Raw genomic sequence first — 16,296 nt, forward strand, 5'->3', positions numbered from 1 at the left:
TTTTCCTTTTCATAGAGGAGCTAAAGTCAAAAATCAAAGCATTATTATTACTCAAAAACGTGATGACAAACACAAAAAAAAAACACACATTATTATAGAATCATCAATCAATACATACATCACTTCGTTCAGAATCTAAAATTAGTGGTTCTGAATCGATCTATTATGAAACTTGATGGTAATCTGTGTGACTTGCGACTGTCGGGCTGTACTTATAATGTTTTTTTTACGATTTTTAGATTTTAAGTTTGTTATGAGTAGAGGTCGGATTTTTATGATTTTACATATTTTTTTCTAATGTATACAGTTATTGCAGTTAAATGGGAGTAAGATATCTGCGATTCATAAGACACAGTATTTATAGGAAAACATTTATTTTTCGTAAAAACATCATATTTTAAGGATTTTAAGGGAATATAAATCCGACCTCTAGTTATGAGCATTTTTAATTTAGGGTACATTATACTCGCATAATTTGCAAAAAATTTGAACTATCGTAAAAAACCAACTCACAAACGGAGATAATGCCACATATGTAGGTACCAATTGTTATATTCTGTGACCAATGTAAGTAGCATGTAAAATTAAATTTGTGCCTTGTGATTAGTCTTGGTTTGATTAGTAGCTATCAGCTCTAATAGCTCTATAGTTTAAAATATTATCAACCCTGTAAAGAGTGTAGGCAGTAGGCGTGAAGCATTTGACGTCACTATTGTTGTTTAAGAAGACGTCCACTGAATAAGTCTCACTGTAAAAAAAAATAAAGGTCCTCAAACATGATGGATACCTATTCGATATTGATCGTGTATTGGTTTAATTGAATATAAAGGTACGGTTTCCGCGTCTAGCGTCAACTACCGGTCTGGACATAGGTAAGCGTCTAAACGCGGCGTCATGACGCCGTGCTGTTCCACTCTTTGACGCTGCAGGGAAACCGTACCTTAATATTATTGAAAATATCAAAACAATTTTGAATAATATTGATCGTGTATAGGCCCTCAACGGCCAACGTATAACTTGTCTAATTATACGTATAAATATACGAATCCAGAATTTCGTCTAGGGTTTTTTTTATATTTAAATTTTAAAGATGGATAAGTATTTTAAAATGTAACTTGTAAGTGATTTCGTTTATGCGTTATTATTTTAGTAAAACCATTGATTACAAAAACGGAGACGTGACAAACTGACAACAATATTCGGGCGTGACGTTAAAACCCTCGTCTATTTATAATTTTATATGTAATATTATTATTATCACTGAACAATATCATTTTCATAAAATTTAGATAACGGAAATTAATAATTTATTTATAGTTGGTTAATAATAATAAACATAATTCTTATAGAAGTTTTCAGAGAAAATGTAATTTTAAAATAGCACAGTTTTCTGTTCCACATCAACGTCATCAACACTTACAGACATTTACATTTTATATACGGGACACAACTCACAGACGGACAACAAAATCTGTATCAGTTATTTCGTTGTTTGATATACTCTGTAGTCTACTGGTCTGTGCAACAGACACACCGACGACTAACTGGCAACTACCGATGACACCAGTCACACCACGGCACCAGTCAGTAGTCGGTCTGCTCTGTCACCCACACATGGATCTTTTTCTGACGGCATTTCGACAGTTGTTACTTTGTTAGTCAGATCTATAAATTCAGATTTTAAAGTTTCTTTTTTCCTTATTTCTTAGCCGATAGTCAATAGAGTGCATAGTACTCAGTACTCCATAATCTATTATTATTTACTACTTTCCTTCAATACTTTTCCTTGTAAATAGTCTAAACATTTGCATGTTTTGAACACCATTAAGAAAGTGCAAATATCAAATTTATGTTAATAGATAGGTAAATCACGTTTGTTGTTTAAAAATATTGTATCAATACATTTTTAAATCTACATTATCTGTATTAATGTATTATGCTTCATTTTTATTTTTATTTTCAGTTTTTACCGTTGAAGTATCAAAAATGAAAAATAAGATTTCAGCTGTTTTAACAGACTCTTCTGCCTCAAAACAAAAAAATAAAAAGAAAAGAAAAGAAATTTGTCCAGATCCAAATGAAGGTAAGGTTTTAGAAATAATTGAGAAAGTATCTGAATTCTAAAGAAAAATCATTGATTAAATAGGTACCATATTTAACTAAAAGTGATTTATAATTAATGATAAAATGTTCTGGTAATTATACAATATCAGAAGTTTTTGAGCTATCTAACTGTTAAAAAATAAATACAAATTAAGACATTTTTTTCAAAAGCAATATTTGTAAATAAATTATAATTTCTTTAAGAGTACACCATATCTGCATGTATTATCTTTGGTTAACAAGTATGCAACAGTAACATATATGCTTTACTGAACCAATTTAATGTAGTGAGCTTTAAGTATGAATTATTTGTGTTTGTACATCCGGTTTTTTCTTTATTTTAATTTTTAAGTGCAATTGACATGTTTAAATTTTAATATTTTATAACTCCTTTAACAATTAAAACAACATAAAAAACCCGTGTATAAATACAGATATTGTCTTTACCCTTCGGTTTAATAATTAGATAAATTTATTATGTATACTAAAACCACAGATATATCTTAAATTCTGACTAAAGCTAATAAGATAAAATTGATTCTATTGAACACAAATTTACCTCCTATAGGTATATTATACATTAATTGTAAGATTGAAACAATGTATACACATATGACACCCAGATTAATGTGTCTTATTTACTTTGTTGCTTAGATAAAATACTATTAAAGAAAAGAAAGTATTTATCCACTGCTGTTAAACCCCATGTTGTTACAACTACTATTTCACAAGTTCCTGAAATAAATGAAAAAATTATTAAGAAAAAGGATAAACAATTACAAGCAGCTTCTACCCATTCAAATTCTATTGAAGGTAAAACTAGAGTATAAATAATATGTTGTTTTAGTAATTGTATATTCAATATTTATTGATATTTTCAAAGTAGTATTTTTGTTTTAAAGCAAATTTTTTGTCTACTTCAATAATTATAGATCTTTTAAATTCAAATTTCAAGTATACCAATTGAATAGGTATTATTTAAATTTTAAAGTTTGCGACTAGTAAGTTAATTCCTGGTCAAGTGTCACTAATGGGTGGTTTCTCATTACAATTATGCATTAAGTTTTTGTTATATCATCACATATGCTTATTTTGCTGGATGGTACAGAATACGTATCTCTTAATATAACAAAAAAAATTGGTGACTATACTCTATTCCAAATAAGAACCATTCACGGCGGCGGCAACTAGTTTTTGTCGGGTGGCGGTCAGTTGCCACCTGCTTGTCAACCCCACTATATAAGTCAACTATCTGTACGCCTGCGGCCTCCCGTGTAATAAAGCCCATGCTCACAAGTTAATCGCCGTGGGTGTTTCTTATCTGGAACAAAGTATAGAAAGTTGGACATAAATGTGCTTATTGTGCACTATTGCATGCCGTGTACTTTGCTGAGTATCTTTATAACACAATGTTTTTCTTACTAATTATTTTAGCACTAAAATACAAAATGGTCATAAATATAAGTATTAATAGGTTGTCATTGAATTAGTTTTTAAATTAAAATTGTCTTTCTAAATTAGATTTCATTAAAATCCCAAGCAATTGAATAACCAGATAAGTTCTGATTTTTCAAAAACTCGTTTTCAATACAAAAATGTTGTGTCGATTAATGCTATCATACATGTTTAATTATTATTTTAAGAGATATATAGAGTGATACCTGATTATTGCACTGGATGCAATATTTTAATTCTAATAGAATTGATAGGATCAATAACCAATGTTTTTAAGGATATATACGGTGGTCCATACCTGGTTATTACGACCAAAAAAAAAAAAAATAGGAATAGTTTTATAACTACAGAGTGATTCTTTTATCCATGAACCACTCATTATTTCAAAAAGTATTCATGTTTTTGAAAATATTTTTTTACATAGTTTCAAGTTGTCAAAAAAACAACGTTTTTATTAAAAAATTATATTTTTAAATATTTTTTTAAGTTTTTTACTTTTTTGAATGACAACATAGAGTTTTAATTTCATATTCCAAAGCAGAATAATTTTCGGAACTCGCGTCGTATGCTATCTACATGAAAAATGTATCTACCAAAATTGTGTGTTGGCGTTGTATGTTATCTACAATTTTCCACCCCGCAATTTGTAGATTGTTGGTGTCGTCTGTGCATCTAGACATTAATTACATTAAAGAACTCTTTTTCATGTCTTCAAAAAACTGGTCAAAAAGATTCTTTGATGCATTGAGTGAACGTCACCACTCTTCCATCAACTGCCGTTCCAATAAGTTAGTGGCACCACGTGTTTTTATGCCATATTTTATTTTGAATTAACTTTTTGGCATACTTTAGCAGTGGGTAAGACACCACATTGTTTTAAAAAATTGGTGCAAGATTCATCATTGTAAATAACATGTCTATAAAAGTCAATAAAATGTTCCATTTTGATTTAACAAAAAATAATTACATAAATAATTTAATAAAATAATTTAATTTGAAAATAATTTAAGCATACACCACTTTTACAAAAGTCATATGTCTACTAGCTATGATATGTGTAAAGTGTAGACTGTAGAGTGTATTATTGATGTTTATAATTATACGGTTACACCTGCAATATTAGTCTCCGTACAAAGTATTAAGTAGATATCAACCGAAAGGTAGATAACATATAACGCGATCAAAGTTCAGGTAGATAGCATACGACGCGAGTTCCTAATTTTCTGAGTATTTTGATACATAAAAATCGAATTTAGGGTGAGTAGTCCATGAGTTAAAAGTATTTAAAGTTTAGTTGCGTGGGGTGGAGTGGTATGGGGTAACCCCGCAAAATATTTGTCCACTACTCCGCTTGTCTAAACTTTAAATACGTATAACTCATAAACTACTCGTCCTAAATTCAATTTTTATGTATCAAAATACTCAGAAAATAATTCTGCTTTGGAATATGAAATTAAAACTCTATTTTGTCATTCAAAAAAGTAAATAACTTAAAAAAAATAAGGATAAAAATATTTAAAAATATAATTTTTTAATAAAAACGTTGTTTTTTTGACAACTTGAAACTATGTAAAAAAATATTTTCAAAAACATGAATACTTTTTGAAATAATGAGTGGTTCATGATAAAAGAATCACCTGTAGTTATAAAACCATTCCTATTTTATTTTATTTTTTTTTTTGGTTTTAATAACCATGTATGGACGACCGAATGTATCCTTAAAAACATTATATATACATTTGTATTTTTAAATTGGTTATTGATCCTATCAATTCTATTAGAATTAAAATATTGCATCCAGTGCAATAATCAGGTATAAAAAGATTTTTTTTATTAAGTAAATTTTACTATAAAAATATCAATACCTAATAATATAATATAATAATTATATTACAAACCTATGGTTATGAATTAGGTCCAGAGTAACTAAGTAATTAAGTGTGCCATTATCAATTTCAATGTGATTTAATATAACTAAAAACCTTATTTATAGTTTATACATTAAAATATAATGTTCTAATAATATTTTATTATTTACCATATATAATTTTAGAAAAATAGATGGATAATTACCAGATTATTGCTTACTGGTTTTTTACAATAACTGGGTATGTCCAAAATCAAAATTGGACATAACTTGTTATTGCAATTAATGAAAATCAATACTTTTTAGTTTTTATTAATTATTTTCCTGAATAAAGTATGATCACCAAAGGAAATAATCTTATTTGGATGTTTTATTTTGAGCCTATAGTTATTTATGAATAACAATTCAATTTAACTAAGTATATCATGCTGAAATACTAATACACCTTTGTTTTAGACATAGTTGGTAAGGATTTAAAAAAGGAACCTTCTAATACTGTTGGTACTGTCATATCCAAAATAGAAAAGGTTGATGGTAAAAAAAATATTATTTTATTCTTATTTTATTATTTTTTTTTTTTATGTCTTTAATTGGTTACAAAGTAGTACCATCTTCATTGCCAAGTTATCTTACATTATTTTCATCATTGAAGTCCAAATTTAATTCACCAATACCACAACTGATAAAACAAAGATCAACTTCAACACCAATTCCTGGCTCAGAGCGGCAAAAATTGCATTTTGATTTCGAACTTCGTAAGAAAAACATTTAGTATAATAATTAACAAAATTAATAAAATATTTTTATTATGCATCAGTTACGCCAATAAAAGAATTGATTCCATCAACATTATCTAAACCAACTAACATCGGTAACTTGGTTGTATTTTATATAAACCAAACATTGTTATTTATTTTATGTTTTTGTTCATAGCACGTGAGTTAATATCAGAACTACCACTTCAGCCCATCACCTCAGTGACTAAGAATAAATGCAAGTCGATATTGACTTCTGAAAAATGGAAAACTGGCATTTTAAACAAAGTATTTATGTTTTATAGTTATTTTATTATAATAAAAGTGTATTCAATAGTAATCAAGTGTATTAGTTATAAATGTTTGTATGTTGGTTAGCAAGGGTAGGGGAAATTTAGTCTTGCCACTGCTAAAGCAGTCAGTCGGTATGTGTGAAAAGTGATAATTATTATTATCTTTTGAGACAGGGTATATATGACATTTACTTTTCAGATTCCAAAATTTTGTCCATTTTGTGATTATGTATGTGAAAGAATGATTTATCACCATATTGAAAAAAATCATAAAGACCAACTCAAACTGCCTATTTCAACCTCTGTTGACTCAATCAACAAAGTAATATCAGACTTTACAAAAAACAAAAAGTTATTAGTGCCACTACAACATATAGTTGATATAATGGGAGACTATTGGTTTAACCCAGACATAAGAAAAATTGGAAATATGTTAGTATACATTTATTTAATATAATACAATTTTTATCCATATTAAAACAGCATAATATCGATTTATGCATTTTATATTTTAAAGTTTATGCAATCTTGGCCAGATTACAACATATGGTGGGTCATGGGAGCTAAATCATGTTCCTGAAGTCTCCAATCCATTTGAGCAATACATCATAAGATCTAATCAACAACCAGAGTAAAAAATATGACAACTGGTTATTTCCAGTTTTATTTTTAAGTAATTTAAGTTAATTCGTTATTTTTATTATTACAACAGAAAAATTAATTATTTTAATTTTTTTTTAATACATATATACATATTTAAAATTGTATATTAATTTTATTTTGTTACTAATTTTTTACTAAATATTAAAATTGTATAATAGAAAGATGAATATTATGTAGTAAAGTAAATAAATCAGAATTTGATGGTCATAATATAAATTATTGGTTAAGTTCACAATTTTTTCATTTCATTTTACTAATTGATAGTATATTGATTAGAATATAATCAGAAGAAATAATAAAAAAAAAAAAAAAACATTCTTAGAAAACAGTATACATAATACATTATATTTATTGTTTAAAAATGTATTTGTATTTTACTATTTTCATTACATGTTAAAAATAAATCTGTTATTTATATTTCTACATATTCTAATTTTGCAGTGGTGGCGCCAAAGACGGGCAAGATAAGGCCATGGCCCTACCACTAGCCTAACCTTAGACATAACAATATACTCATTTTTAATTTTTTGTGGTGTTACCTAGAAAAAAATCCTGGTACCGTCACTATAATTTTGTCTTAACAAGGATTGTTAAATATTTTACAAAATTTTGAAAATAATTCTTATTTTAAACTGTGAATGATACATTATTTGTAGTAACCATACATAAAATATCTGTCTAAATTCACAAAAAATCAATATTGTTATTTATTATTACATACATGGTCATTATAAAAACTTCATAACAACTGATAAAAATAAAACCGTAGTTTTGCCTGGGACTTAAAATCTTTGGTCATTAAAACTCTGCATGTTATAACATATTTTCACTACTTATAAATTATTTTAATCAACGCTTTTATTTTTAGTTACAATCTTGAATCCCAAAAATGATACATACAATATACATATATGATTAGAAATCAATAGGTTTTAATTTCTTTTACAAAACTAAACTTTTATAAATGGTAGGTTTTTATCATAGACAAGTATGGATAATTTAGTAACTTAATTTATTGAACCCTAGGTTTTTCCCTATGGACATTGTCTATGGGTTTTCCTTACAATACAGAATACATTATGAAAGTAATGCGTATTTCCTTGGTACAAATGGTTAAAATTCTTCAAAATAGTCTCCGCAGTGTATTGATACACTGCGTAGACGATTTTGCCACGCCTGGAAGGCACCTTGGGACTCCTCGATTGGAATGCCTCTCATATGAGTTTGAATGTTTTCCACCAACTCTCAGTACTTTCTTTTCAGTCTGGGAACCAAAAAAAAGTTAAATGGAGCTAAGTTAGGGCTGTAAGGAGGTCAAGTAATTGGTAAATACAAAGGCTGGGACATTGTCATGGTGGAGCTTGAAGATGTCTTGATATCTGAAAAATCATCCATTTTTAGTTTGTATAGCGCCTTTTACTTGGAGGTGCTCAAGTGACTGAAATCTCGCGTCGCATGCACTAGGCCTGATATCCAAAAACCGTCTTCAAGCTCCATTACGACTATGCTCCTAGCCACACGGCCTTTGTCATTATTAATTACCTGACTCTGAGCAAGACCCCTATGGTACCCCAGCTCCTCCTTATATTACAGCCCTGATTTAGCTCAGTATAATTTTTTCTTCCCCCAACTGAGGAGTCGTTACAGAACAACCAAGCTCACATAAAGTTTCTGAGAGGCTTTTCAATCGAGAAGTTCCGGGGTGCTTTCCAGTCGTGACAGAACCGTCTCCATGGGTATATTGATGCAAGAGGAAACTATTCTGATGAATTTTAACTATTTGTGCCAATCAGATCAATTAATCTATTTTTCCTAGAAAATACATAATACAAATTTCTTTCATAATGTACCCTGTACTTTACAATCCTTTATAAAAGAATCCAACCTTTTGATGTTTAGAATTACTTAGACAATTTTTTACAGGTCGCATATTTCCTTGATTTGATGTTTTACTCATTAACAAGGTTCATATTTTGTCTTTCACCAATTTTAGAATAAATAAATATTATCATTTTTCTTTGAATTGCTTTACATTTCATTAATTTATTTTTATTTGCTTTCCTATGTATTATTTTAATTAATGATTGCCTAACGTAAATTCTTGAGGTTGACATTTTTTTATACATTTTGGAAAGGATGATATTTGATAATGCTATAACCTAACATGTTTAAATATCACTTTCTAAACAATTTTTTTTAAATTTATTATTTCTTTTTAACTATACTACAAATAAATTAGTCATCAAAGCGTATTTAAAAATATCACAATTTATTGAAGTATGTAAATTTTTAATTCTTAAGAATACAAACAAATTTGGGATAGTAAGCTACACACCTGTAAGATTTTCACAGAAAACTTCAATACTGAATAATTTTAATCATATAAATTATAATATTGATTTTTCATAGTAATATAATATGTTGTAGAAAATGTGTTACTTAAAATATGTATTTTTTAATAGATGTTAATAAAAAGAAAATATATATTTTATTTTTAGTGGACATCAAATTATTTATTTAAAACAAAATTTACCTATCCCAGCCAAATAATGAAAAATTAATTTTTACATCACAATTTTCTGTGGCCAACAATCTTGTATTATACATACATACTTTGTTCAAAAATTTCTAATAATTTGACAATATTCTATATACATTTTATTAGTATTTATTCATGACTGATGAAAACAAATTTAAAGGTAAAATATGTAATATAAGGAAAATTTTCAATCAGTTTGAATGTTGACCAGGAGTTATATTTCCTGGATGTTCTGGACTGTGCTTTTGTTTCTTCTTTTTTTTCTCTTTTTTCCGTTTTTTTCGTTCTTTATCATCATCATGACGTTTTTGTTTTTTATGCTTCTTCTCATGAATATCACCTAATCCTAATTCATTAGCTGCCATATCTTGAGAAAGGGCTTCGCCGCTTTTGTATTTGCTTTTTTTGTGTTTGTTTTTATGTTTCTTTGTAGGCGGTTGATTTGCATAACGATACTGTTCTGGCAACTGATAAAATACAAAAATTAGTCAATGAAAAATATATTATATTATATTAGATTTATTATAACATAACATAGAAATACATACTGGTCCTGGATGTAATCGAAAACCAGCTAGTTGATGAGTCGTTAATGGCAAAATTTCCTTTCCTCCAATTGGGGGTTTTTCAATGACAGAACGTAATGAACTGTAAATAAATATTATTTATGTTGGTTAATTGTTATCAGAAGATAATTAAATAAACAATAGTTTATTAAACTTAAGTCGTTTTTAAATTTTTTTTTTTTTTTTGTTATTGCAGTGTGAGATAAATATTTTTAAGCTGTAGAATATTATATATTTTAATATTTATAGCTTATAAGTTATAGTTATAACTCTTGTTTTTAATTGAAATTCAAATAAAAACTATAATCATAACTAATAACTAGAGCACGAATGTTGTAGTACTAAAAAACTAATAAATTGATTGTGGTATTACACTAAAAAATACCAAAAATTGCACTAAAAAATAATAGTGTGTTTTGTTATAAATGTTTTAAAATTCTACAAAAAATATAAACAAATAATGGTTTCAAATTCAGTATTCTATTTGGAGTGGCTGAAGAACAAATTATAACAATATAATGTATAATTGTCATATAGTCATATTTCACAAATTATTTTTGTGCTGTATTAAATACCTACCAACTTGAAATTATGTTTATTTTATAAGATAACATAAATATTACAACAGTTGAGTGTCGATAATAACTTAAATAGTTGTATAAATGAGTAAATTCAATAAAATTGCAAAAATTGCAATTACAACTTTTAGATTTTAGTTCGTACTTACATGACACGCATTTAAAACGTACTTAACAATGTATTGAAAAAGTAGAAAAAGTTTCAAAATATGCAATATCTGTGCCCTACTAATAACATTTTAATTTTTAAATTTATTTGGTGAATTTGGTCCAATATAAAAGTCATAATACCATAAATCAATTGGAATATTTTTGAATTGGGAGAATAACAATCAATTTTTTTTTTAAATTGAGGTCAATCAATCCCAAAAGTCAAATCATAAATTAAAATCTTTGCATTTAGCGCAATAGCTTTGAATGAATATATCAATAAGTAATAAGCAATTACATATTATATACATTTTAAATGTTAATAATACAATCATATGGGATATACATATTTGTCATATTACATTGAAGTATGTAGTATGAGATTTTCATATTATAAACTGTAGCTATTTTAGATGAATTAACACGTTGACTGCTACATGGCCGCCGGCGGTCATCTGTAATTCTCAAATTTTATGCATTTGTGACCACCGGCACCCATAGTTCATCATTACTACCACGCCATATGGTCGCCGGTGACCATAAATGCATTTGGTTTTATATTATTAACTTTTCTATGGTGCTACAATAATGCACTAAACTAAGGACCGTGGCGTAGCGGGAATTATTACAATTTTTTTGTTGATATAATACGTTTTTTTCAATTTTTCTATTTTTTCAAATATTTGGGTATACAAATTTAGAATACATTGAAAAATATTCTTGGCGTAAAACAAATACCAATTGAATGACCGCCGGCGGCCATGTGGCAGTCAACGTGTTAAGGAAACTGTTAACTAATTTTGTATGTTAAATATATTTTATTGTTTTTATAATTAAATATACTTATCCATCATGATTAAAAAATAAAAATAAAACTAATTGATACATTTATTAATAAATATTTTAATTACCTTTGATCATTATGTCCAGGAGTGTCAATAATACCAGGTAAATTGGGTAAGAACGATGATAAGCTCTCTTTAAGTCTTTTACCGCTGAATTTACTATATGTGTGTTCTAGGCCATAATAGGCCATTAAATTAACAGATCCGGTCAATTCACTTTCACCTAAAACATAACGTAATCTATTTTATTTGATGGAAAAATAATATTTTTGATGAATGACTATTTTCTAAATACATAATTACAGAATCATAGGTTCCACAAACACTAATGATTATCATTAAAATGCTGTACAGTATGAATGTATTAGCACTATACATTATATATATGCCATAATTGTAACATCGCGTACATGGTACATCACAGTACAAAAAGTACGTGTTCTATATTCTAGTGACACTTACATGGCGGTTCTTTCATAAGATAAAATGGTCCACTATGTACAATCGACGGATTCTTGCCCAATGATATAGTCGTCTTGAGGGTGCCCGTAGAATCCTGTCTGGAGACGACGGGAGACCTGGCACCTCGAGGCGATGATTTTGGTGAATACGACGACGGGAAACCAGACATGTAGACAAAGTAAATGAATCACTTTAACAAGAACAACAATAACAAATATACATAAATATGTTAGCGGCAAATAAAAAATATAATTATATCGGTTTTAGACTCTCAGTGAAATAATATTTTAAACGTTATCAATGTTTACGTGAATTTTGATAAGTTTGTTGATTGTGTTATTACCGTAGAACGACAAATTGAAAACAGCTGTCACGCTTAAACATGATACATGACAAACGGAACCGTAAATTGGTACAATTAAAATATCCTAGATGGCGTTATCTAATACTGTATTTTTTGCACTTTGAATAATAATAATAATATGTTGTTTCTCATTTCCAAGTTGCATTTTTTTTTAACAACGTTGGCATTTGACACTGAAGCAGTAAACTATGTCGGTATGGGGCCACGGGGGATGCGCGTTCAAACATGTTAATATGTCTTAAGTAATAACTGTAGTGTATAGCCAGTATAAGCGTAAGGGGAGGGGGCTAAAATTATAAACAGAACAGGCTCGCAGACTGCTTCGCCCACTGCACCACTAAACATATAAATTTACAATTTTACTGTAAGTATGTAAGTAACATTTATTGTAGAAGATTATGAATACTTCAAAATTATTTGTGTAACAAAACAATACAGATTTTAATTTAATTATTATTATAGAGCATGGATTTCTATGCAATTGCAGCTAATTATTAATAAAATTTTCTTTTTAATATTAATTTAACATTATATATTATTTATATTCATCTGCAAATTGCTTAAAGTCTGATCGGAATGATTTTTCTGATAGCGATAATAATAGCCGTTAAATACATCGCACGTCACGTATACCATTTCTAGAAATCTATTTTGTTATGGCGTATACATAGGTAATAATATTAACATATTATGTTATCGTTGTCGATATAAAATATTAACGTAGCTCAATCATTCTAATTTTATTATAAATTTACAATAAAAAACCCATACATGAACATTAAACGCGTTCATATAAAACATACCTACCTATCGGATATCCTGTTAAGGAATTACGTAGTACATTTCATAATTTTCTCTAATAAAAACATGAAATTTGTTGAAAAACTTAAAAAAAAATGTAGGAGCCAGGAGGGCTATACAAATTTTCATTGGTAGGGGGTGGTGTAAGTCCCCAATTTACACCTATGAACTGAAAATGTTGGGCCTTATAAAGATGATGATACGGATAATCTGAAAAAAATGGCGAATCTAAACAATATTGTATCTACTGTATAATAGTAGATGCCAAATAAAATGCGAACAATTAGAAAGAGAAGACTTCAGTGGATCGGTCATGCTCATGCGTAGAGAAAATAAGGAACGCTCGTACGTCGAATCCAATAATATAATGTACCAAAGGTAAAAGAGGTCCCTCGTAGTCCATTTATGCGCAACTAGACCTTAAATTTACGGAGTGTTCAAATTATACAAAGTTTACGATACAAATTATTTTATTCTCTAATTGACAATATTTCTAATAATAATAATTATTAATTATTGACTAATAAGTCGTATGATATATGAATAAAAAAATAAATGACTATTAACTATCTATACCTTTTATCTATATTAAAACAATACTCCTAGTTGAAAGTTAATTAATAATATATTTTAGTTTATTTTTTTCAATATTTAACAGCGATAACACTGATAAGTTCAAAAATCGGTCTTGAGTTATGCATTATGCGGTAGTCCATAACCAATTTTTTATTAGTCGCATTATATGAATAATATAAAGACTATTATACACTTAAAAATAGGTATTAAAAAATTATTTATAGTAGGACCCTTTATAAAGCAAATATTCGCCGATTTTTTTTTAAATATTATGTTTAAAATAACATTTATACAATTCAATAATTGATAATGCTTACAAAATTACAAATAAAAACTACAAATTTCAATTTTATGGCACAAAACCGCGATTCCATCATTATTCATTATATACTTTTAAATATTTTTGCATAGATATTTAATTTTATCTAAGTGTGTATCATAAATTTAAATTTGTTTTCTTGTTCTTTTCAAAGTTTGTTTGTATATATATTTTTAATACTTTTAATTTTTTAATTAGTTATAAAATCGTATATACTTTTTGAAAAAATGAAAACATCAGGTAAAGAGAAATGTGGTAAAGGTTAAGCCTGAGTAGTGAGGAGAAATGGTAAAATGTACCAACCAATAGAGAGAATAAGTGGCAGAAAATATATTTGATAGTAATAATTAATAAGATCTTAAAGGTCATATAGGTTATTATTCTTTTTTGGTACCTATTATAAGTTTACCTAAACTTATTCAGGCTATACCAGCGGTCTCCACTACACGGCACTTTAACAAATTTAGTACAGCCCGCACTAAAATTAAATTATACTTTCTAAAATCAAAAATTCTATAAATTGATGTGCCTTAATTAACTTTTTCCTACAATACCCTTTCCTAACAAAATATCCTGTGTCATTTTAGTATTCTTCAGTAAATTTAGTAAGCAGTTGTAAATTTTTATATTTTTAATTATTACCATTAAAAATATATGCGGCCCACAAGTAATTAAAAAAAAAAATACATTTGGCCCTTACTAAAATCCTAGTGAGGACCACTGTGCATACTCTATACTTTTTGTATAGATTATTACTTATAGCTACAATCATCCTAAATATTTAATAAAATGAATGCGTCTACATAATACACCTTCTATATTTACCAAATATGTTTTACAAAATGTATGCGTAAAAAACGAGTCACTTAATAATATTTGATTTACCGTTTATAAATGTTAAAAAAAAATACGTTAAACTAACAATGCTTTAAACAGTATAAACAATAGTAAATTTGTATTCCATCACAATGCGTTTAACCACAACTCCACAAGAAATACCAACAATTTATTTTTTTGCGACGTTCTTGGTAAATAGTTTCTATAATATTATTACACGTATACGATTTTATTATTCAGATAATCACATATTATATATAATATAAGAACTTGTGCTGGTTAGATTGTTGGTATAAGTATATGCCTCGTTATGCGGTTTTACTCACGAAACGTGCTACATTGCACCCTCCCTGAAGTTTCCGTGTGTTGGGTATATCTTATAAGTGTATAACAAACAACAGTACTTTAATATGTAGTAAGTAGGTACTAGGTACTATATTATACACAATTTAGATCGCGATCCATGTATTGTTATAAATTATAATTATTACAATGGACATCGTTTTATACGTAATAAAAATACACCTGTATTATATAGTGGGTATACTGTATACAGTATAATATATAAAATATACATATAAGATATAACTAAGTAGCACTGCAGCAAAATATACACAAATATCAGTGTAGGTATGTACTATATTTTGTGCAGGATGTAATCCAGGATGTATAAGGTACCATATAACCATGGCATGATTAATAAATCTATTATGTACCTATTTATTTATTTTTATAAAATATGAGTTTAGACCTTTTTGGGTAAATTTAAAATTTTAGTGAATGTTAATGATTTAATGTTTATGAACAATAAGTTTCTATAATTCGATGAAGATTATAAAACGTAATCACTATTTGCTGAATATTATAATAATAATATTATTATTTAATATTCACAATTCACTTAACGACAATAATAAAGAATAATACAGTTTGTGTCGGCCATAAGTGTAAATCTCTTTTATGTTTTCAACGTGACACATAAATAAAACATTAATGAAATTCAACATTGCTCTTGCAAATAGTTACGATTTAAAAACATTCTATTTCTATGTATACGAACCTGAACTATAAATATCTTTAATTGGATTTGATGACAATGGGTAGGAAAACAATCATTGTTGCC

At 27.7% G+C, this 16,296-nt stretch overlaps 2 protein-coding genes across 3 annotated transcripts; one reads left to right on the top strand and one right to left on the bottom strand.

Moving 5' to 3' along the window:
- The first annotated feature begins 1,307 nt into the window (after positions 1-1,307).
- Positions 1,308-7,352, top strand: LOC132917701 (uncharacterized). Of its 2 annotated transcripts, none has more exons than XM_060978564.1 (8): positions 1,308-1,863; positions 1,964-2,083; positions 2,758-2,916; positions 6,028-6,180; positions 6,243-6,296; positions 6,359-6,468; positions 6,673-6,905; positions 6,991-7,352. In XM_060978564.1, exons 2-8 carry the CDS (start codon positions 1,987-1,989, stop codon positions 7,106-7,108), a joined length of 924 nt encoding a protein of 307 aa, XP_060834547.1. In that variant the 5' UTR covers positions 1,308-1,863; positions 1,964-1,986; the 3' UTR covers positions 7,109-7,352. The 2 variants fall into 2 exon arrangements, with proteins under 2 accessions (XP_060834547.1, XP_060834548.1); XM_060978565.1 differs by having other exon boundaries at positions 6,031-6,180.
- Positions 7,353-9,622: 2,270 nt separating this feature from the next.
- Positions 9,623-12,575, bottom strand: LOC132917857 (mediator of RNA polymerase II transcription subunit 19). Its single transcript, XM_060978813.1, has 4 exons — positions 12,277-12,575; positions 11,881-12,037; positions 10,224-10,323; positions 9,623-10,142 (listed from the first exon to the last, which is right to left on the bottom strand). The coding sequence occupies exons 1-4, from the start codon at positions 12,443-12,445 to the stop codon at positions 9,867-9,869; spliced, it is 702 nt and encodes a 233-aa protein (XP_060834796.1). The 5' UTR covers positions 12,446-12,575; the 3' UTR covers positions 9,623-9,866.
- Between the last annotated feature and the right edge of the window lie 3,721 nt (positions 12,576-16,296).

This window comes from Rhopalosiphum padi, chromosome 1 (genome assembly GCF_020882245.1).
Source record: "Rhopalosiphum padi isolate XX-2018 chromosome 1, ASM2088224v1, whole genome shotgun sequence".
NCBI classification, from domain to species: domain Eukaryota; kingdom Metazoa; phylum Arthropoda; class Insecta; order Hemiptera; family Aphididae; genus Rhopalosiphum; species Rhopalosiphum padi.

Coding starts and splice junctions, on each gene's coding strand:
- LOC132917701 (XM_060978564.1), top strand. CDS start 1,987: ATGAAAAATAAGATTTCAGCTGTTTTAACAGACTCTTCTGCCTCAAAA. Junction 2,084..2,757: donor TTGTCCAGATCCAAATGAAG/GTAAGGTTTTAG, acceptor TTTGTTGCTTAG/ATAAAATACTATTAAAGAAA. Junction 6,297..6,358: donor ATCTAAACCAACTAACATCG/GTAACTTGGTTG, acceptor TTTTGTTCATAG/CACGTGAGTTAATATCAGAA.
- LOC132917857 (XM_060978813.1), bottom strand. CDS start 12,445: ATGTCTGGTTTCCCGTCGTCGTATTCACCAAAATCATCGCCTCGAGGT. Junction 12,038..12,276: donor TCTTATGAAAGAACCGCCAT/GTAAGTGTCACT, acceptor GTTATGTTTTAG/GTGAAAGTGAATTGACCGGA. Junction 10,143..10,223: donor TTCGATTACATCCAGGACCA/GTATGTATTTCT, acceptor GTATTTTATCAG/TTGCCAGAACAGTATCGTTA.